This window comes from Heptranchias perlo, chromosome X, assembly GCF_035084215.1.
Source record: "Heptranchias perlo isolate sHepPer1 chromosome X, sHepPer1.hap1, whole genome shotgun sequence".
Taxonomy (NCBI): Eukaryota; Metazoa; Chordata; class Chondrichthyes; order Hexanchiformes; family Hexanchidae; genus Heptranchias; species Heptranchias perlo.
This window is the reverse complement of record NC_090370.1, coordinates 9,488,058-9,509,591: the sequence shown is the minus strand read 5'-3', so window position 1 is coordinate 9,509,591 and position 21,534 is coordinate 9,488,058. Positions and strand designations below refer to the sequence as shown.

Below are 21,534 nucleotides of genomic sequence, written 5' to 3'. Positions count from 1 at the left end.
TTCAACTGTGTGTCATACTGCTGACTCATTGACTCACTTTTCTCAGGAATTACACACAAGTGGACTTAACCACCGTTGTCTCCCTATTTTTATTCCCTTCACAATCTGTCCAAAGTGGCTTGTCAGCTGGCTGCAACCTGCACTACTGCTCCCAAATAATGCTGAAAGTTAACCCCAGCCACCATGATCCTGAAGCTCAACACACTTTTGTTTCAGAATGTCTCGATGATTAAATGTTGGAGACTCTTTTAGAAAGCTGTGATGCTGAGGAGGGGTACCCTCCCCCCCGCCCCCCGTTAGTGCACAATATACTGTATCTTGGAGTGCCAGGGCATTATTTTTTGACTAGCTGATTATCTGACATACATGGCAACCCATCACTATGTTTAAGAGTTTACAAACTAAGCTGCATGGAGCTTAGGCACAGGTTGACAAGAGCAAAGACTTATAGGCCCCAAAGTGTGTGTAGGAGTACTGCTGGAGTTTAGCTGGTGAAAACCATGCAGCTTACCAGCACAGCACTGTTGCGTATCCAGCCAGCATCGTCCTACCTGTTAGGACATTGGATTGCACGGTCACTTGGAGCCAGGTGTGAAGACTCTCAGCTCCGGTGACAGGTCTGCCAGTCCAGGTTCAATTAGTGAGGCAGGTTGGCTCATCGATCTTCAATGGTGACATGGATTCTTATGGAATGAGAGAAGGCAATGTGGTCCTTGAAATCATGAAGTTCATTTCTTCCACAGACCATGTATAATCTACCTTGTTACACATTCTATCCAACCTATTTCATCCCTTGAGGAAAGATCTTGCAAACCCTTTCTCCTTCTATCACACCTCTGCCCCCCTCCCCTCCTCCCCTCCAAAGTTACTCAAGGCAGCTCCAAATTCTGATTTTAGATCTTGCATTGTATGTCCTTGGCCAGTTCCCTTCCTTGCTGTGGCATTTCTGTGCTCCTAGGAACCATTGTGTTCTGTTCAAGATTTTGTCATCTCTTTCTGCCCGCATCTTTAGAAACCTGTCTGGTTTCTAAGCAAACAAATGTCCACCATCTCCCCCTGTCCCCCTCCCATGAGTCCCCGTTGGGTGAGTCCCCTTACAATCTCAACCAAAACTGTCTGAGGCAACAATTGACAGAGACAAGCACTAACAAGTGATTCTGTCACGTAGCTTTGAGATACTGCCTTCGGAGTAGCTTTGGTTGAGGCCTTGGAAGTAGGCTTTTTGGCCACCTAATCTGTCAGATAATGGTATACAAAATAGGATGGCTTAAAGAAGGGAGCGAGAATAACATACAAAATGGAAGGATAACAATTTAACTCAAAAAAAAAATTGTGAGAGAATGCAGCTTTAATCTTGCAGCTGATTATTTTGTGTGTAAGTTTTCCGTGTGTAACTTCTACAATTTTCTTTTATATAGAAAATCTGATTGAGATCCTATGTAACACTTCTAATGTTTTTCGGAACTCCATTCAATGAAATAGTATTGTGTGGGGGAAAAATGAAAGATTCATTGTTATAAACTATTCTGTGAATAAATTAATCTAATTAAAACATTATTATGTTTCCTTATAGCAAATTTCTACATGGTGCCAACATTACCTGATGCTTTACTTTGTGGTAATAGCTCAGATGCTGGGTAAGTTTTATGTTCTGTGTGCCCTTTAATTGTTGAACTCCACCGTGTTTGTAAGTTATGTTATTCATCAATGATTCGTAAAATCTAATTCAGCTGTCTGATGTGGCGCTGAATCATATAGACCAGAAGGTTTGATCTCTTGTCTGTGCTGAGTTAATTGATCTCAGCTGGACAGCAATCGGGGCCCTGCATTTTGCTCCAGTGACCTCAGATGAGGGAGAGGAAAGATCAGCCAAGGTGCCTTTTTTGGATTGCTATCTAATGACTCCTGTTAGAAAGTGTGTGGAAACGAAGTGATGACAAAATCAGACTCGGTTGTCATGCTTTTCCAGCCTTACACTTGAAGAATGGCCACTTGGACCAAATACTGTATTTCAGCACATGGCAGCACCTTCTGAGGGGGAGGAAAGGCAATGGAGGAACATAAAAATCTGATTCAGGAAAAATTAGGGAAAATATTAACATTTGCTCCTCTCTGTGACTGGAATGATTTGCATTGCCTAACTGTTTTTTAAAAAAAAATTGCAGCTGATTTTATATAATTTGAATATTTTTGTTGAAAACCAACATTTCTGCAAGTTTCACCTGATTATTGTTTTGAAAACAAGACCATGCAATCGTGAAATTTCTAGCCTAGATTTTCATGCGGCTGATCCAGTTCCTGCTTGACTTTGCAATAGGTTCACCTTGGTCCCTGCCAGGTACCAACATTGTACGCTGACACTCACATGGGCAATGATAGCATGTAGTTAGAACATGTTCATTGGACAGGGGTGACAGAAGTTAACAACTGCACCCAAAAGAAAAAAACACATACGTTAATATAGTTCTGATTAATTCCTTTGAACATCCGCCTCTTGCACATGACTGGATTTCTGTCCTTACTGAGACAAGAATACAGGCATGAGTTTTCACAATATTTGGGATGGATGAGTGTAGCAGCTTGGCTCAGTTGATAGCACATTCACCTCTGGATCAGAAGGTTGTAGGTTCAAGTCCCATAGTTGACAATTCAGCTCATGATCCTGGCTGACTGTGGATGAGATGTTAAACTAAGGGTCTGCCTGCTTTTGTGCTCACGTGCACATTGAAGATCCCATAACACTATTTAAAGAAGAGCATACAGTTGTCCTGGCTAACGTTCCTTTCTCAACCAACACCATCAAAAAATAGATCTGTCTCATTGCTGTTTGTGGAATATGTTTGCACTTCAAAAGTAATTCATTATGTGAAGTGCTTTGAGAAATTTGAATGTAATAAGGCACTGTAAAAATGCAAATATTATTATTGCTGTTTATCTATGGCAGGACAAGATAGCAGTGGTGAAAACTAATTTCCACCAGCAATAAATCTAGACTGCCTTCGAAGAGCACAATCTATTGTTATCTGAATCAAACAATGCTAAAAATAAGGGAGCGGGTATAAGTTTCACCTTGACAGTATTGGAGAATGGTTCTATGTCAAATTACCCCATCTAATTTTCTCCCTGTAATACGTTTTTACCACTGCCCCGAGGTTTCTGATTTTCTATACAGCCGTGAGGCAAAAGACAATTTTTTGGATGGCAGCAGTACTTTTGCCAGCAAAACCTATGGTAAATCTAATCAGGTGAAAAGTCAAGCCCTGTTTCTTCATTAGGAAGGTATCTTCCATAGGAGGTAGGAGACAGAGAGTAGGGATAATGGGTATGTACTCAAATTGGCAGGATGTGACAAGTGGTGTCACCCAGGGATCTATACTGGGGCAACAGCTTTTCACTATATTTATAATTGATTTGGTAAAGTAATAGAGACCTGTATATCTAAGTTTGCTTGTGACACTAAGTTAGGTGGCACAGTAAGTAGTGCAGATGGGAGCAAAAAGTTGCAAAGGGACATTGATAGATTAAGTGAGTGGGCAAAACTGTGGCAGATGTAGGAAAATGTGAGGTCATCCACTTTGGACCTAAGAAAGATAGATCAGAATATTTTCTAAATGGCGAGAAGCTAGGAACTGTGGAGGAGCAGAGAGATTTAGGGGTCCAAGTACAGAAATAACTAAAAGCTAGTGGACAGGTACAAAAAATAATTTAAAAGGCCAATGGAATGTTGGCCTTTATCTCAAGGGCTAGAATACAAAGGGGAGGAAGTTATATTACAGTTGTATAAAGCTGTGTTGAGACCCCATCTGGAGACTGTGTTCAGTTCTGGGCACCGCACCTCAGGAAGGATATATTGGCCTTGGAGGGGGTAGAGTGCAGATTCACCAGAATTATACCGGGGCTAAAAGGGTTAAATTATGAGGCCAGGTGTGCATAGACTAGATTTGTATTCCCTTGAACATGGAAGATTAAGGGGTGATCTAATTCAAGTGTTTAAGGTGATTAAAGGATTTGATAGGGTAGATAGAGAGAAACTATTTCCTCTGGTGGGAGAGTGCAGCACAAGGAGGCATAACCTTAAAATTAAAGCTAGGCCATTCAGGGGTGAAGTCAGAAAGCACTTCTTCACACAAAGGGTAGTGGAAATCTGGAACTCTCTCCCCCAAAAAGCTGTTGAGGCTGGGGGTCAATTGAAAATTTCAAAACTGAGATTGATAGATTTTTGTTAGGCAAGTGTATTAAGAGTTACGGAACCAAGGCGGGTAGATGGAGTTAAGATACAGATCAGCCATGATCTAATTGAATGGTGGAATAGGCTCGAGGGGCTGAATGGCCTACTCCTGTTCCTATATTCGTTGAATCTTGTAAAAAAAAATGGCTCTGTTGTCCAACCCAGGTATATCGTCTACCAAAATAAATTGGGAATCCTGTATTAACCTACTGATTAATCTGTGCATCTGCACTGGCACCGATACCGTGGTCCTAGAGGTATATACAGTAGAAGACTCTGAGTGGTGAATTCCCATTTATCAAACTGATATAAAACACTGGGGATGGAACAAATACATGAATGATGGGAGCACGGAAAGACAGGAAAATGTATTTCCTTCCTTGGGCAGGATAATGTCAGCATGTGCACCTGTGTTATAAAAAAAGAAAGAACTTGCATTTCTATAGCACCTTTCATGACTTCAGAACGTCCCAAAGCACTTTACAGCCAATGAAGTACTTTTTGAAGTGTAGTCACTGTTGTAATGTAGGAAATGCAGCAGCCAATTTGCGTACAGCAAGCTCCCACAAACAGCAATGAGATAATGACCAGATAATCTGTTTTTAGTGGTGTTGGTTGAGGGATACATATTGGCCAGGATACCGGGAAGAAATCCCCAGCTCTTCTTGAAAATCATGCCATGGGATCTTTTATGTCCACCTGAGAGGGCAGACGGGGCCTTGGTTTAACATCTCATCCGAAAGACGGCATCTCTGACAGTGCAGCACTCCCTCAGTGCAGCACTGAAGTGTCAGCCCTAGATTTTGTACTCAAGTCTCTGGAGTGGGATTTAAACCCACGACTATCTGACTCAGAGGTGTGAGTGCTACCACTGAGCCACAGCTGACACACATGGGTTGAATTCATGCTGTGTGTTATTAATAACAAGCATGTTAATGCCTTTGCATGAAATCCCTTTGTCCACGATTTAACAAAAATGCTAAATGTGGCTATTACTAATATCGCACAACACGATTTCAACCTAGTGTAGTTTTAGCAGTTCAGGTGACTGTGTTCATTCCTTACAGCCCATGATCCATCCTCGGAGACAAAGCTGTATTTCTGTCAGTGATCTGTTAATGCTGACAGCTTTCCACCAAAGATATATTTCTGGTGCATGTCACCAGATGTGAAGTGCACCTGGATATACTTGGTCTATAACCTTGAATTTCTGGGGAATAATAACTGTTGGAATATTTTTGTGATTTGCCTGTAGTTTCATATGAAGAGCGTATTTTAAGAGATACATGCAAAATATTATTCCCTATGTTATTTGGTCCAGTTTTACCCTTGGTGACCACTAGATATGGATCTCTTGAAATATTAACTTGAGCTACTTTGTTAGGAACTGAACACTGGACTTCCAAACTAATGGCTAAAAATCTCAGCCTTGGCTGACATAAGCTCAGCTACTTTGATGAGTTTAGCTGAACTGCTTTGTGGGTTGCTTACTGTGAGGAGAAGATAAGGAAGGGAAAAAGTAATGGAACCAGTCCAATCCTGGAAAAATGTGCTTGTTCCCAAGGAATCAAATAATGACACAGATGACAACTGGGGAGAAACAGACTGGTCTGCCGCCTTGCTTTCATGCAGTTGTACTTCATCAGTAGGGCTGGACAATCTGAGCTATGGATTTTTGACATGGTTGTTTATCAGTAGCTCTGACAGAAGATAAGCTTTGTGAGATGCAATAATACTTCAAAATATGATTAGCAACTGTCCTTGGGCACTTCATCTAGAAGCCCAACTGAGAATTGGCAAAGCTCAGCCACTGAGAGTGGTTGAGTTTGAGTTTCAGTCGAGGTTGGCATTTTCAAATGTCAACTTTTGGAATTGTGTGAAGTGGGGGTGGAGGCTTTCTAAAGATCATGATAGAGAACATGAGGAAGACCAAAGCCATTGTTTTCAGCCCCTGCCATAAACTCCACTCCCTTGCCACTGACTCCAGCCCCTCCCTAGCCACCTGCTCAGACTGAACCAGACTGTGTGAAACTTTGAGATCCAGTCTAACCCCAGGCTGAGCTTCAAAACCCCACATCCTATCCATCACTAAGACCAGTCACTTCCACTTAAGCCACATTGTATACCTCTGTCTCTACCTCACCCCCAGTACCACCAAAACCATATTAATGCTTTTTTCACCTCTGGACTCTTATTTCTCCAATGTCCTCCTTCCTGGTCTCCCATCCCTACCCTCCATGAACTCCAATTTGTTCAAAATTCTGCCATGTGTATCCTGTCCTGCACTAAGTCCCATTTGCCTTTCAATTCCCTCAAGGCTGATCTACACTTTCCCTGTACCTCAACACATTAAAGTTAAAATCCTTTTCCTCATCTTCAAACCCCTCCACAGCTTCACTCCACCTCTGCAGCTTCCTCCTGCCTTTTGTGACCTCCAGTTTTCTGACTTCTGGACATCCTAGGAATATAGGAACAGGAGTAGGCCATTCAGCCCCTCGAGCCTGTTCCGCCATTCAATTAGATCATGGCTGATCTGTATCTTAACTCCATTTACCCACTATGGTTCCATATCCCTTAATAACCTTACATAACAAAAAATCTATCAATCTCAGTTTTGATTTTTTCAATTGACCCCCAGCCTCAACAGCTTTTTGGGGGAGAGAGTTCCAGATTTCCACTGCCCTTTGTGTGAAGAAGTGCTTCCTGACATCGTCCCTGAATGACCTGGCTGTAATTTTAAGGTTATGCCCCTTGTTCTGGACTCCCCACCGGACAAAATAGTTTCTCTCTATCTACCCTGTCAAATCCTCTAATTATCTTAAACACCTCAATTAGATCACCCCTTAATCTTCTATATTCAAGGCAGTATAAGCCTAGTCTACGTAACCTGTCTTCATAATTTAACCCTGGTATCATTCTGGTGAATCTGCGCTGCACCCCCTTCAAGGCCAATATATCCTTCCTGAGGTGCGGTGCCCAGAACTGAACACAGTCCTCCAGATGGGCTCTGACCAGAGCTTTATATAACTGTAAAGTAACTTCCATCACTTTGTATTCCAGCCCTTGAAACGAAGGCTGACATTCCATTAGTTTTTTAAATTATTTTTTGTACCTATCCACTAGTTTTAGTGATTTCTGTACATGGACCCCTAAATCTCTCTGCTCCTCCACAGTTCCTAGCTTCTCACCATTTAGAACATACTCTGATCTATCTTTTTTGGGTCCAAAGTGGATGATCTCACACTTCCCCACGTTGAACTCCAACTGCCATAGTTTTGCCCACTCACTTAATCTATCAATGTCCCTTTGCAACTTTCTGCTCCCATCTACACTATTTACGGTGCCACCTAACTTAGTGTCATCAGCAATCTTGGACATACGGCTCTCTATTCCTTCATCTAAGTCATTTATAAATATAGTGAAAAGCTGAGGCACCAGTATCGATCCTTGGGTGACACCACTAGTCACATCCTGCCAATCGGAGTACACACCCATTATCCCTACACTCTGTCTCCTACCTCCTAACAAATTCCCAACCCATGTCAAAAGGTTGCCTCCAATTCCATGCGCGTTCATTTTATGTGGAACCTTATCGAATGCCTTCTGGATGTCCATGTAAATAACATCCATAGACACTCCCTTATCTACCATGTTGGTGACCACCTCAAAAAATTCAACTAGGTTAGGTAGACATGATTTGCCCTTTACAAATCCATGCTGGCTCTCTCTGATCAGTTCATATTTGCCTAAAGTGCTCAGTCACTCTGTCCCGAATAACTTCCCCACAACAGGCGTTGGACTAATAGGTCTATAATTTCCTGGTCTCTCTCTCTCCTAACCTCCTTAAATAATGGAGTGACATTGGCAATTTTCCAATCCAAGAGGTCAATTCCTGAATCAAGAGAGTTCCTGAATCCTCTTTCCCTTCACCCCACCATTTGGCAGACCATTTAGCTGCGAACATTATTTTCTCCCTCCCCCTGTAAAGTGCTTTGGGATATTGTCTACATTAAAGGTACTATATCAATGCAAGTTGCTGTGAGTACAGAAATTCAGAGAGGGACAAAAGTGTAGTGTACGAAAATTGGTTGCTCTGTTTCAAATTTAAGTGTAAGCGGATAGGTACGAAAGGGTGTTTTGATTTATTAATCAGGGTTAATTAGGCCATTGTCTAAGTAGAATATTGCCTTAAAGCACCTTTTTAACTCCTACTGGTATTTTTCTTTTTGGTATGATGTTAAACGATGCAATTATGTTGATCCAATTGGCAGGGTGTTCCATTTCTATATGCCTGGGAGTTTCCTGGTTTAAAATCCTCTGTGTCCGAGCAAAAAGTCAAATGCAATTTTACCAAATCTTCTTCCCACTCGCTATCACCTCATTTGAATTCTTGGTTCTCCTCAGTTATTGTTTTAGGACCTCCCCATTTCAGTTGCAGTAAGCCAGTTGATCGGACCTGCGCATTATAACAGAATAACCAGTTGCAAGATCCCATGCAGATCCCTAGAAGTGTTCACTAGTAATTCCACAGGGTGAACAGATCAGGCACAAGAGTCACAAGTCCTTTTGAGTCAGGTGCGATTGCGCTGCCAGCAGAAAGCTAAGGCTGGATATAAGTCACTTGACCCCTATCGATGATTAATGCCAGCAAGAAAATGAGAAAAACAGAAGGTGGAGGAGGGAGGCGAGAGGGCACAAAAGAAATAATCCCTTGATTCAGAGATGGACTTCAATATGGATTGAGATCAGGAGCCACTGGGCAACATCTATGGGACTCAGCAGATCCTGAATTCCAAAAGTTGAACTGCTGCATGCATGGGAGAAGATTTTAAGATGGTTAAACACATTCTTAGGAATTACATGTGAATGGTGTGATTTGTATAAAGACCATTGGAGTGGAAACATTCTGCCAGCAACCAGTCTCACTAAAATTAGGGATACTATCCACACGAGGCTTATTCGGTGGACACAGATAGGCTCTTCGTGGGAGTTGGGTTGGGAAATGCCACTGCAAGTTGGGCTGGAATCTGGTTGACCGTGGAGGTCAAATTGGGATCAGGATTAGCAAAGTCTTCATTGGAACTTCAATGCACTGCATTGCTGAATAGACGAGCGCTTTGGGATTTCTATCACTTAAAAGGCATTTTATCAGCTTAACAGATGCGAGAAGACGATTATTAGAGGTGAGGGTCACATCTGGTAATGCCAGCAGATTTGAAAAATATGCACAATATGTGAGGAAAATGGCACATTCATGCCATTTTGAAACTTTTCCATCAAAAATGGAGGAAATGCTGGCTAATATATCAGTTTCCACAACAGGAGGAAAATTATGGGCCAGAGTTCTTAACACACCTCGAGGGTATTCCTGCATCTTATCCCTTTACCAGCCATTCCTCTATCAACAACATAATACAACAAGGGTGATCATCTTTGCCAACTGAGTAACAATGGTGCAGTTGCCGGCCTATATATGGCAAATTAATTCACTGATTAATTTTCCTTTGCTCACATACACTGACACTTTAAAATGTACTTTCACACTATCCTTACCTTGCGTTGTGATTTACCCAGCTAGTAATTTTAAGAAAAGCTATTTCTGTACAAGGGTGTCAGATTGTGAAATGTTCCATGGTGTTGTTCTCTAAAGAAACTTGCAAAAGGTCTTACAGTATCGGGGACCATCTTATTATACATGCTGAATACCATCAGTGGTTAGAATGGTACCTTTAGGTATGTTACTTGTCTTTCAATTTGATATTGCTTGCTGTTTCCCCAAAGAGTTTTGGTGCCATGCAGAAGCCAGGCATTATTGTTTTACCGTGGGAAGTGTACCCAGATTAAATTGGCTTTCAGTTCTTTGGATCTTACAAGCCCATGACTTATAGTCCCAGGTTCTTTTTGTTCATGCACCGAATGTACATAATCTGTCATTGGAAGATTCACTGCGATGTCTCGCTGAATGGCAATATTGTGTGAACATTCTGCTGATCTTCTCACACTTGCAGTGAAGATCGCCCCAACTAAGCTGTTGAGACATTGGATGCACATCTTCAGCATGTTGACTGTCCTTCCATAGCCATTCAAGTAGATCTATGCTGAGAAATATTTTGAGCATTCAATAGAGGAACCGTCAACCATGTCTTGAGACCATAGTCACTGTCTTCCACCTGCTCACTGCAATCTTTCACGGTTCTCAAAAAAATTACTGAGCCGAGAAGAAGCGAGTAGCAAAGAAGTCAATCTCCGCCATCACCTTCATGGCTACTGGCAAAGCAGAGGCAATCACAGGTTGAGTAACTGACTCGCTTTTAGTTCCTGACACTGGTGATTGAGGACATGTTTGCTGATTCTAGATCTCAGGTACTGCATTTCAGGAAGAACCAAGTGATTTTGTTATTCTGTGGAGTGAATTCCAGTCCTGCCACTTCATTCTCCTGCTGCCCAGATATTCCACAGCTGTTGCTGCCAACATAATCAGTGGTGTTCCACTGCTAGTTCTTCAATTGACATAAAAATTGTTTTGAAAGTAGATGATAGGTTTTAATAACTCAATAGGTTTAATTCCCTCTGTGAGCCACTTTTAGAATAAGGAAAGAAAATTCAGGTGGAGTACAAAACTAGTTCCAGAACTAGCTGCACCTCTAGCCAAGCTGTTCCAGTACAGCTACAACACTGGCATCTACCTGACAATGTGGAAAATTGCCCAGGTATGTCCTGTCCACAAAAAGCAGGACAAATCCAATCCGGCCAATTACCGCCCCATCAGTCTACTCTCAATCATCAGCAAAGTGATGGAAGGTGTCGTCGACAGTGCTATCAAGCGGCACTTACTCACCAATAACCTGCTTACCGATGCTCAGTTTGGGTTCCGCCAGGACCACTCGGCTCCAGACCTCATTAGAGCCTTGGTCCAAACATGGACAAAAGAGCTGAATTCCAGAGGTGAGGTGAGAGTGACTGCCCTTGACATCAAGGCAGCATTTGACCGAGTGTGGCACCAAGGAGCCCTAGTAAAATTGAAGTCAATGGGAATCAGGGGGAAAACTCTCCAGTGGCTGGAGTCATGCCGAGCACAAAGGAAGATGGTAGTGGTTGTTGGAGGCCAATCATCTCAGCCCCAGGATATTGCTGCAGGAGTTCCTCAGGGCAGTGTCCTAGGCCCAACCATCTTCAGCTGCTTCATCAATGACCTTCCCTCCATCATAAGGTCAGAAATGGGGATGTTCGCTGATGATTGCACAGTGTTCAGTTCCATTCGCAATCCCTCAGATAATGAAGCAGTCCATGCCTGCATGCAGCAAGACCTGGACAACATCCAGGCTTGGGCTGATAAGTGGCAAGTAACATTCGTGCCAGACAAGTGCCAGGCAATGACCATTTCCAACAAGAGAGAGTCTAACCACCTCCCCTTGATATTCAACGGCATTACCATTGCCGAATCCCCCACCATTAACATCCTGGGGGTCACCATTGACCAGAAACTTAACTGGATCAGCCACATAAATACTGTGGCTACAAGAGCAGGTCAGAGAAGAAAAAAGAGCAGGTCAGAGGCTGGGTATTTTGCGGTGAGTGACTCACCTCCTGACTCCCCAAAGCCTTTCCACCATCTACAAGGCACAAGTCAGGAGTGTGATGGAATACTCTCCACTTGCCTGGATGAGTGCAGTTCCAACAACACTCAAGAAGCTCGACACCATCCAGGACAAAGCAGCCCGCTTAATTGGCACCCCATCCACCACCCTAAACATTCACTCCCAGCAGTGGCTTCAGTGTGTACCAACCACAGGATGCACTGCAGCAACTCGCCAAGGCTTCTTCAACAGCACCTCCCAAACCCGCAACCTCTACCACGTAGAAGGACAAGGGCAGCAGGCACATGGGAACAACACCACCTGCACGTTCCCCTCCAAGTCACACACCATCCCGACTTGGAAATATATCGCCGTTCCTTCATCGTCGCTGGGTCAAAATCCTGGAACTCCCTACCTAACAGCACTGTGGGAGAACCGTCACCACACGGACTGCAGCGGTTCAAGAAGGCGGCTCACCACCACCTTCTCAAGGGCAATTGGGAATGGGCAATAAATGCTGGCCTTGCCAGCGACGCCCACATCCCATGAACGAATAAAAAAAACGGTTGCCGATTCCCTATTGTCTATTTTGCGCCACAGCCCAAGACTAATTTAACCCCCATTAACTGATGATAAAAATCGCACATAGAGGAACCTGGACCCACTTATGTTTAACATAGAAATTTGTGATGGAAACTGATGATGGGTAGTTTGTAAGGGATTCTATCTCTGTTACTAACTTCATTGATTGTGAAAGGCGATAACCATAGTTGCCACCCGTTATCCTGGACTGGAAAAAGTGATTTTCCTGGTGGCAGTCAGTCTGCCTAACCACAAACTCATGAAGATATGTAGATGTAAATGAAATATATATCAGATAAAATCTTTTGAGCACTCCCAGTTATAAAGACCAGTTTCCTGCTCATAGGGTTAGATTCTGTATGGAATATAAAACATTAAGGGGGAAAAATTTGTTCAGGGTCGTTTTCGGGCGGGGTTAGCGTGATGCGCTAGTGCCCCGTGCCCGATGGACCCTATGCAGGCAGCATGTGAACTTCGTGCTGCCTGCTAATTATCATGATATCTCCGTGCAGCCAGCGCTACCCGCGCTGCTGAGAGGCTGCACGGAGAATGAGGAAGTTGGAAATGGGGCGTGCACTGCGCACGTCATCAGCAGCTTGCACCTCTTAAAGGTGCAGATGCACACTTCAAATGGCAGGTACACAGCTTACTTGGAGGATGGATAGATAGCCACGAGGATAGCAGGGCCGGCATGAGAGAGGGCCCCACGCTTCTCTGATGATGCTCTGGAGGCCCTGGTGGAAGGTGTGGACAAAAGGAGGGCCAACATGTACCTGCAGGGTGACCGGAGACCCTCCAGACTGCAGCTCCGCTGGCTGTGGCGCAGGAGGTGAATGCCAGGAGCATTGCACCACGCACGTGGATGCAGTGCCGAAAGAAGTTCAATGATTTGACATGAGTGGTCAAGGTGAGTGAATGCAAGTGTCAAGTGGCACATCCTACCAATTGTACCACTGCTCCACGCGTCACACTCCCCGTCACCCTCCAACAAACACTGCCCATCCATAAGCAATGCTGCACTCGGCATGCTGCATCTCACCTGCACATAGTACCACTCTTGCAGGCCACACAACCACCACTCACAAGTCACACAAACTGGCAGCCATTCGACCACGACAGGCACATCACCCACACACCATCCATGAGACTCACTGACACACTGTCCTCTGTCTTGCAGGAGAAGGTGGCACATAACAGCCGGCAGCAGGAAGGACCTGAGGGTGGACAGGCATGTTTACATGTCCTCACCCCCACTAGAGGAGACAGTGCTGTGGATCATTGGGCGGGAAGTCGCTGCAGCCATGTCAACACACCGCGCTGGAGGTCCCGATGAAGGGGGTCTCTGCATATCTAATGCTCCTTCTCCTTTTCCACATCTCCCTCCTCCCGTAATCTTTTCTGACTCACGTGCTGCAGATGCTGTCAGCACGCACGTCTTACTTGCTCCTCTCCCCTCTCCACAACTCAACCTGTTTCCCTTTGTCATTGCAGATAACCAAGTACATGTGGCGGCACCGTCCGAGGAGGAGGAGGGGGGTGGGGGGGACACTGAAGCCACACCGTCACTCGATCTGACACTTGCTTCCACCAGCTCAGAGACTGACTCTGCGCGTCCTTTAGAGGTTGGGTTAGAGGAGGGATCTGCATGTGGTGAGACACCGAGCACAAGTGCACAGGAGCCGGGGTGGGGGGAATGGATACCTCAGGTGCCAGCTCACCGGAGGGTGAGGTCACTCACTAGTTCTGCTGCAGAGGAGTCAGATGAGGACTCCGATGGGCCAGGCTACAGAAGACGGCTGATGGGCACACACCAACAAATGCTTGGGGCACTGGAAAACCTGCCAGAAAGCCTGCACATGAGAAGGGGCATAGAGGAGTCCAGCTCCAACTTGGCGCAGGGCTTTGTGCAGAGCTTGGAGCCCATCCTTTCCAACATGGAACAGGTGGTCACCTCCATCAGCGTACCTGTGGAACCCACCATGATGCAACGTCTGATGACTGATGTCATAGCTTCCATTGCAGCACAAACATCTGCCATCCAAGGTCTGACTGCTGCATTTGGAGCTCAGACTGCTGCCTTGGAAGCTCAGACTGCTGCTATCGTGGGTCTGGGGACCACTGTGGAACGGGGCTTCCAGGGCGTCACAGCACTCCAGCAATCCGTTCTCCAGCCGATCACCAGGATTACTGAGGGGCCGCCCCGGGAGAGTGGCAGTGACCCATGGCAGTCGGACCTGCTGTCCTCTCTCAGGATGACCGCATTCCTGCTCCCACCCCTGCCACTCCGCCAGTGCCCCTGTTGTTGCCTGTCGGTCAGCCAGGCCAGATTGCTACAGCCCATGCTGAGATGGTGCAGTCTGAAGCCGGGCCCTCCCGGCCCAGAGCTGCTTGAGGTCATCCTCCAAGGCCATCTGGAAGTTCCTCCATTGAAAGCCAGCAGCCTTCCACCACCCAGGCTCCAGCCACTGGGGAAGCACCTCATAGGAGCACTAGGATACGTAAAGGCACACGAACAACAGGCACTAAGGGAATGCACAAGGCTGAATAGTTCTGTTATGTTGGCATAATTTCATTTATTCATTGATAAAAATGAAACTTTGATTTTACATTAGGTGGTGGTTTTTATTTATGCAATGAGCTGAGAAGGACACCAATGTGTAATCTGATGGAGGGCGATTTGATTGTCTTGTGGGAGCAGAAAGGTGGGGAGTGTAGGACTGTTGGTGAGTTGGGGGATGTAGTTCACATTATTGATACTGGGCACGGATCAGGTGAGCACGCACAGCCCTTGCAGACAAGGCGTGTGGTTCCTGTTGCACCCTTGCGTCTTCCTCCACTTCCTCTTCCGGCTCCACCCCCTCCTCCTCCTCCTCCTCCTCCTCAGCCTCTTCCTCCTCCTCCTCCTCAGCCTCTTCCTCCTCCTCTTCCTCAGCCTCTTCCTCCTCCTCCTCCTCAGCCTCTTCCTCCTCCTCTTCCTCAGCCTCTTCCTCCTCAGACTCCTCCACCTCGGGCTCAGGGTCTTCTCCAATCATTGGTGGCAAAGGCTGGTCCCTCATGATGGCGAGGATGTGCAGCATGCAGCAGACATCTGCCCACCCGCTCAGGGGAGTACTGCAGGGCTCCTCCAGACCAGTCCAGGCAGCAGAAGTGTTGTTTGAGGAGGCCTATGGTGTGCTCCACGATGTTGCGTGTGGCAGCACGGCTCTCATTATAGGCCTGCTGTGCACGTGTGCATGGATTCCTGACCGGTGTCATGAGCCACGGTGTGAGGGGATAGCCCCTGTCACCCAGTCGCCAGCCTTTGACTTGCCGAGTCGGTTGAAAGATAGCTGGCACGTTGGACTGCCGCAGGATGAAGGCGTCGTGACTGCTCCCAGGGTAGCGGGCATCGACCTCCATGATTTGATGCGTGTGGTCGCACACCAGCTGCACGTTGAGGGAGCGGAAGCCCTTTCGGTTGACGAAGACGGACGAGTTGATGTGCGGGGCACGCAGGGCAATGTGTGCGCAGTCCATGGCACCCTGCACCATGGGGAAGCCAGCAATGCGGGCGAACCCCCGTGCTCGCTCGTTCTGATTGTCTCTGTCAAGAGGGAAGGTGATGAACCTGTTCCTCATGTGGTACGGTGCGTCTGTGACCTCCCTAATGCAGCAGTGCACTGCATACTGCGAGATGTTGCACATGTCGCCAGCAGAGGCCTGAAATGTTCCTGAGCCGAAGAAATTCAGTGCCACGGTGACCTTCACAACCACAGGCAATGCTGTCCTCGCCCTGCTCTGAAGCTGCAGTTGTGGCCGCACCAGTTGACAGATCTCGATGACGGCTTCCTTGGTGAACCTCAGGCGTTGGATTCAATCCTCCTCGGTCGTGTTAAGGTAAGAGAATTGGTCCCGGAAGGCCTTCATTGGGTAGGGCCTCCTGCTCACTGCCCTGCGCCTCCTCGTCCTCCGTCTCCTCGCAGCTTGACCTGCTATGCGTTGCCTCTTTGCATGCTCCTTGTCATGCTCAATGCCCAGCGGGAGCCCTAGCAGACCGCCCATGGTTGCCAGGAATGTTGTTCAACCAGGGTTGTAACTTTCCGAACAGTAAGGCAGTAACTGCCAAACCACTCTCAATTGTACTCGAGGAACTCTCAATAAGAATAGTGAGCTTCAAAAAACACTTCCTGCTCCTCCAGCAGCCAGAAGCAATAATCCAGCAACTAACCTGCAACACCTGCATGGCCCCTTTAAATAGCACTGGTGAGGGGTCCTTCAGGCACTGCAAGACACGTTCAATGGTCGGGGTTAAGACAGTGCGTTGAGTTGAGCGTTAAGGTCCAAAATGGTTTCTATCACTTTAAATCAGCATTGCACACTGATTGTATCCATTTTCTCCCTACTTTACATGCTTCCAGCGTTCGGTATTTGCGCATGCGCTAACTCCTATATCAAGATGGCGTCTGGCGCACGTCACGCTGGAAACATGCGTGCGCATCCAAGACACCATCTTGGATGTCAGCGAGGCCGTGTAGCATCGAAACAACGGGCGCTACACGACCCAATTTAGCGCCCTAACTGTTGTGAAACTAAAGTGGGAGTCTCATCCAATGTTGCTAACGCTCACAAATCCTGACTTTTTTTTAACGTTTGCTGGGAATTTCCGTTGAAATTTCCTGTGCGAATTGTGAGCATTAACAAAAATGTAGGAAAATTGCAGGACTCGCAAAGGAATGCTGGCAACTCTGCTCATCAGAGGTGTCCATCGTAAATTCAAACTATCATAAAGAAATATGATTAACTGCAACATCATTCGGAGTCTCCTCTTTTCTTTATGTACATAATTTACATTTAACCAGTGAGTGCTGGTGGGAAAAGTGGTTTGGAGGAGTTCGTAAGCCATGCAGCATGAGGGAGCTGCACTAAAATCAATCAATACAGGGCACCAATGGTTGTGTTGTTTCAGTCATGCTATGTAACTTCTTCAAGTTAATTCACCTGGTGATTTCATCAGCATTTTGTGGTTAATTCCAACTTCTAACCAACCTCCCTCCCAGCCCTGAACTATGGTTAATTCATGTTTTTTTCTTAAACTGACTTTTGAAAGCAGTCCTGATATTATTCCCTATTTAAAGTGTTAGGATTGTCACTAATAATTTCCTGTCGCAAAAGAAATGAAAGGAGCAAACAAATGGGGAGCATCACATTGTTTGCAGAAGTCCACTCTAAATGCTTTTACTATCAATATATTTGGGGGAAGTTTTAAAGCAGTTTTATAGTAAGGTAAGTACTTTAGAATATAATCAATGAAAAAGTTGCAGAAAGTTTGTGTTTGTGCTGTTTAATTTTGTTGCTGAGACTCTTATCCTTATGATAACATGTCAGTAATAGTATGCCAATGATGTTTCACCCTTTTTTTATTTATCATTCATTTTTAATATAAATTTCTCTTGCAAGCCATCCTTTATATATTTAGCTTGTCTGGATCAGCTATCTCCACTACCAAGGGAGTGAGCAGTTGTCCTATACCCATAATGCCACCAACACCTGCTGTGGCTTGCCACCAGGATGCACAAGGGAGCCCCCAGGCATAAATCTCCCCTCTGATTTTTTCCCTCACTTCTTCAGAGAGACACAATCTCCTCTACTGAGCTTGGCTTAGGTTGGGAAGTAAACAGATTAGGGATCAAACCTACATTTGTCCCTCGCTGTAGGGAAGACTCCCTTTGTGCACTAAGTCTAACAAAGTCATAAACCCATTTATAAAGAATGCATTTACAATTTTGTTGCACAAAAAAATCTTCACTGTTTTAATGTCAGCACAAGTCACCTTTCACCCTATCCAAGGAGATAAGATGGTTCCCCATAGAAGGAGGAGTAAATCACTGGGCAAGCTCCCCACCCTGGGTTGGACTTCTGTACCTCCTGGTGCTTGACTTGAGAGCTGCATTGGCAGAGATCCTGAAAGGAGTTATTATCCTCCTTCTTGGATGGAGAATGGTGTATGATACAAGAAGGGGACTAATTAATGAAAAGAATTGCACTACATGTTACTTGAAGTCAGAGTCCCAACTATTTCACTGACGACAGCTATCTTTGGAAATTTTATGATAAAGGTCCTCCATAAGCAAAAATGTAGATTTGTATTGATACAAAATGTAGACTTTCACAATGTGCAACCATGGAAACTAAATACCATACTTGACCTGTTACTTTTATTTCAGTCAATGTCCTGAAGGGTACACCTGCATGAAAGCCGGAAGAAATCCTAACTATGGGTACACTAGCTTCGATTCATTTGGCTGGGCCTTTCTGGCCTTGTTTCGACTCATGACGCAGGATTTCTGGGAAAACTTGTACCAACTGGTAAGTGAACAGGCGAATTATTCTCGTAAGCACGTTTAGGTGTTCAAACGTCTAGTATTAGCTCACATATCGGCCGCACCTTTGGAAAGAACAATATCAGTTTGAGTTTGATGCACAGTCTTCATGCAAGTTAATAATTATTATTTCTTGGGGACAAGGTGGGATGTGGCCAAAATGTGATATGGTAATTAGGACACATGTTGTAAATGTAATTCATGTTCTCAAGGTTAGACAATTTAAATTTTGGTATTGCGCTTCTTCCACTAACATTAGTTTGTCTCAATGCAACGTGCTTTGACACTATTTTTGGAACAAGACACTGTGTTGGGTATGGGATGGTATTTTCTGATAAAGGTATTACAAAAAAGAAATCTGAAGAAAATAAGTAACTTGGTAGGAGCGAATCATAGTTTCAATTTTTTTTCAATCTGTGTTATTCTTTGCGTTGCCCACCCTTCTCTCCATACTCCATGCAAATTCTTTGCTCTTCTGTTGTGTGACTTCTGTTGCTATCACTACATTGTAAACAATTTTACAACACCAAGTTATAGTCCAGCAATTTTATTTTAAATTCACAAGCTTTCGGAGGCTTCCCCCTTCGTCAGGTGAACGATGTGAAATGAAATCCTCGAAATGAAATCGCATTTGTAGTTCACAGAACAATGCTTGGTGAGTACAGACAGTTTTTTCAACTGCCCGTTGCCAAGGCAATCAGTGTGCAGACAGACAGGTGTTACCTGCCAGGTCTCACAGAATATACAAATCACCAAAAAAAAAACAACAAACAAAAAAAAACAGAGATAGAGAGGTAGAAACATAGAAAAGACAGCAACTGACCCGTTATATTAAAAACAGATAACATTTGTTCGCTGGTGGGGTAACGTGTAGCGTGACATGAACCCAAGATCCCGGTTGAGGCCGTCCTCATGGGTGCGGAACTTGGCTATCAATTTCTGCTCGACGATTTTGCGTTGTCGTGTGTCTCGAAGGCCGCCTTGGAGAACGCTTACCCGAAGGTCGGTGGATGAATGTCCATGACTGCTGAAGTGTTCCCCGACTGGGAGGGAACCCTCCTGTTTGGCGATTGTTGCGCGGTGTCCGTTCATCCGTTGTCGCAGCGTCTGCATGGTCTCGCCAATGTACCATGCTCTGGGGCATCCTTTCCTGCAACGTATGAGGTAGACAACGTTGGCCGAGTCACAGGAGTATGAACCATGCACCTGGTGGGTGGTGTCCTCTCGTGTGATGGTGGTATCTGTGTCGATGATCTGGCATGTCTTGCAGAGGTTACCGTGGCAGGGTTGTGTGGTGTCGTGGACGCTGTTCTCTTTTTTTTTGGTGATTTGTATATTCTGTGAGACCTGGCAGGTAACACCTGTCTGTCTGCACACTGATTGCCTTGGCAACGGGCAGTTGAAAAAACTGTCTGTACTCACCAAGCATTGTTCTGTGAATTATAAATGCGATTTCATTTCGAGGATTTCATTTCACATCGTTCACCTGACGAAGGGGGAAGCCTCCGAAAGCTTGTGAATTTAAAATAAAATTGCTGGACTATAACTTGGTGTTGTAAAATTGTTTACAATTGTCAACCCCAGTCCATCACCGGCATCTCCACATTATCACTACATTGGGTGCAGGATGCTGATCAATTCAATCAGAGGTTTCTCAATACTGTTGTCTTTAATATATGTCCTCCCTTTATGCTCTTATGTGCTACACAGAGCACATTTCAGAAATTGTCTGTGGCATTTTAGATTTCAACACTCAATGCTACCATTTTTGAAGTTGTTTTATCTTGTGGTGCCACCATTTTGGAGATGTTGATATGTTTTAATAAACCATATAAACAACTTGCATTTATTTTGCACCTTGAAAGTAAAAAAAAGGCCCAAAGCGCTTCACAAAGGCATAATCAAAAAATGGAAAGAGGGCGCTATTAGGAGAGATGACCAAGAGTTTGGACAGAGGAAGTGTTTTACTGAGGATCTTTTAAAAGGAGAGGGAAGTGGAGCAATGGAGGAGTTTAGGGAGGGAATTTCAGAGCATGAGGCCTAGGTGGCTAAAGGACGACCTCCAATGGTGGGGTGAAGGGAGAAATATGGGAATTCCCACGTAGATAAATAACGTGGAAGAGCTTCCACTGGAGATAATTATTCAAAAGGAAATGGTATTTAAAAAAATGAATGGTATGAATAGTAAAAAAGTCAGCATCTGGGCCTGGTAACTTTTCTGGTGAGGAGATAGCAAGGCACTATCCACAATTTTCCAAAAATCTTTGGCAATGGGCTTTCTGCCAAAGGATTGGAAGATGGCAGATGGTAGACTCGTGTTCAAAAAAAAGGGAAAGGGATAAGCTATGAAGTTTATAGACTAGTTAGTCTTGTCTCAATCGTGAATAAACTTTTAGATCCCTAATACAGAATGGGATGAAATTAGTGAACACTTAAAAACGCATGAGCTAATCGGGGGCAGTCAGTATGGACTTGCAAAGGGCAGGTCGTGCTTGGCTAATTTAATTGAATTTTGGATGTTGTGTATGTGGAATTTCAGAAAGCATTTGATAAAGTGCCAGATAAGAGACTCAGTATGAAGATTGAGGCATATGGTTATTATAGAAAATATAGCCACATGGACAGAGAGGTGTCTGGGGAACAGAAAGCAGGGAGTAGGTGTAAACGGATGTTCTTTCAGATCGGTAGGATGTGGGTAACAGTGTGCCCTAAGATCTGTGTTGGGACCTCTCATGTTTTCTGTTATTATATAAATCATTTAGACATAGACGTGAAAAGAATTATAGCA

The 21,534-nt window shown here is 44.8% G+C and overlaps 1 protein-coding gene across 1 annotated transcript in view; it reads left to right on the top strand.

Annotated features, from left to right (window-relative positions):
- The window catches only part of LOC137307256 (sodium channel protein type 8 subunit alpha-like), a 241,388-nt gene that overhangs the window by 118,102 nt on the left and 101,752 nt on the right, over window positions 1-21,534 (top strand). Inside the window, exons 7-8 of the mRNA XM_067976688.1 lie at window positions 1,574-1,637; window positions 18,591-18,732. Coding sequence (XP_067832789.1) covers window positions 1,574-1,637; window positions 18,591-18,732 — 206 coding nt within the window. The remainder of the gene's footprint in view (window positions 1-1,573; window positions 1,638-18,590; window positions 18,733-21,534) is intronic.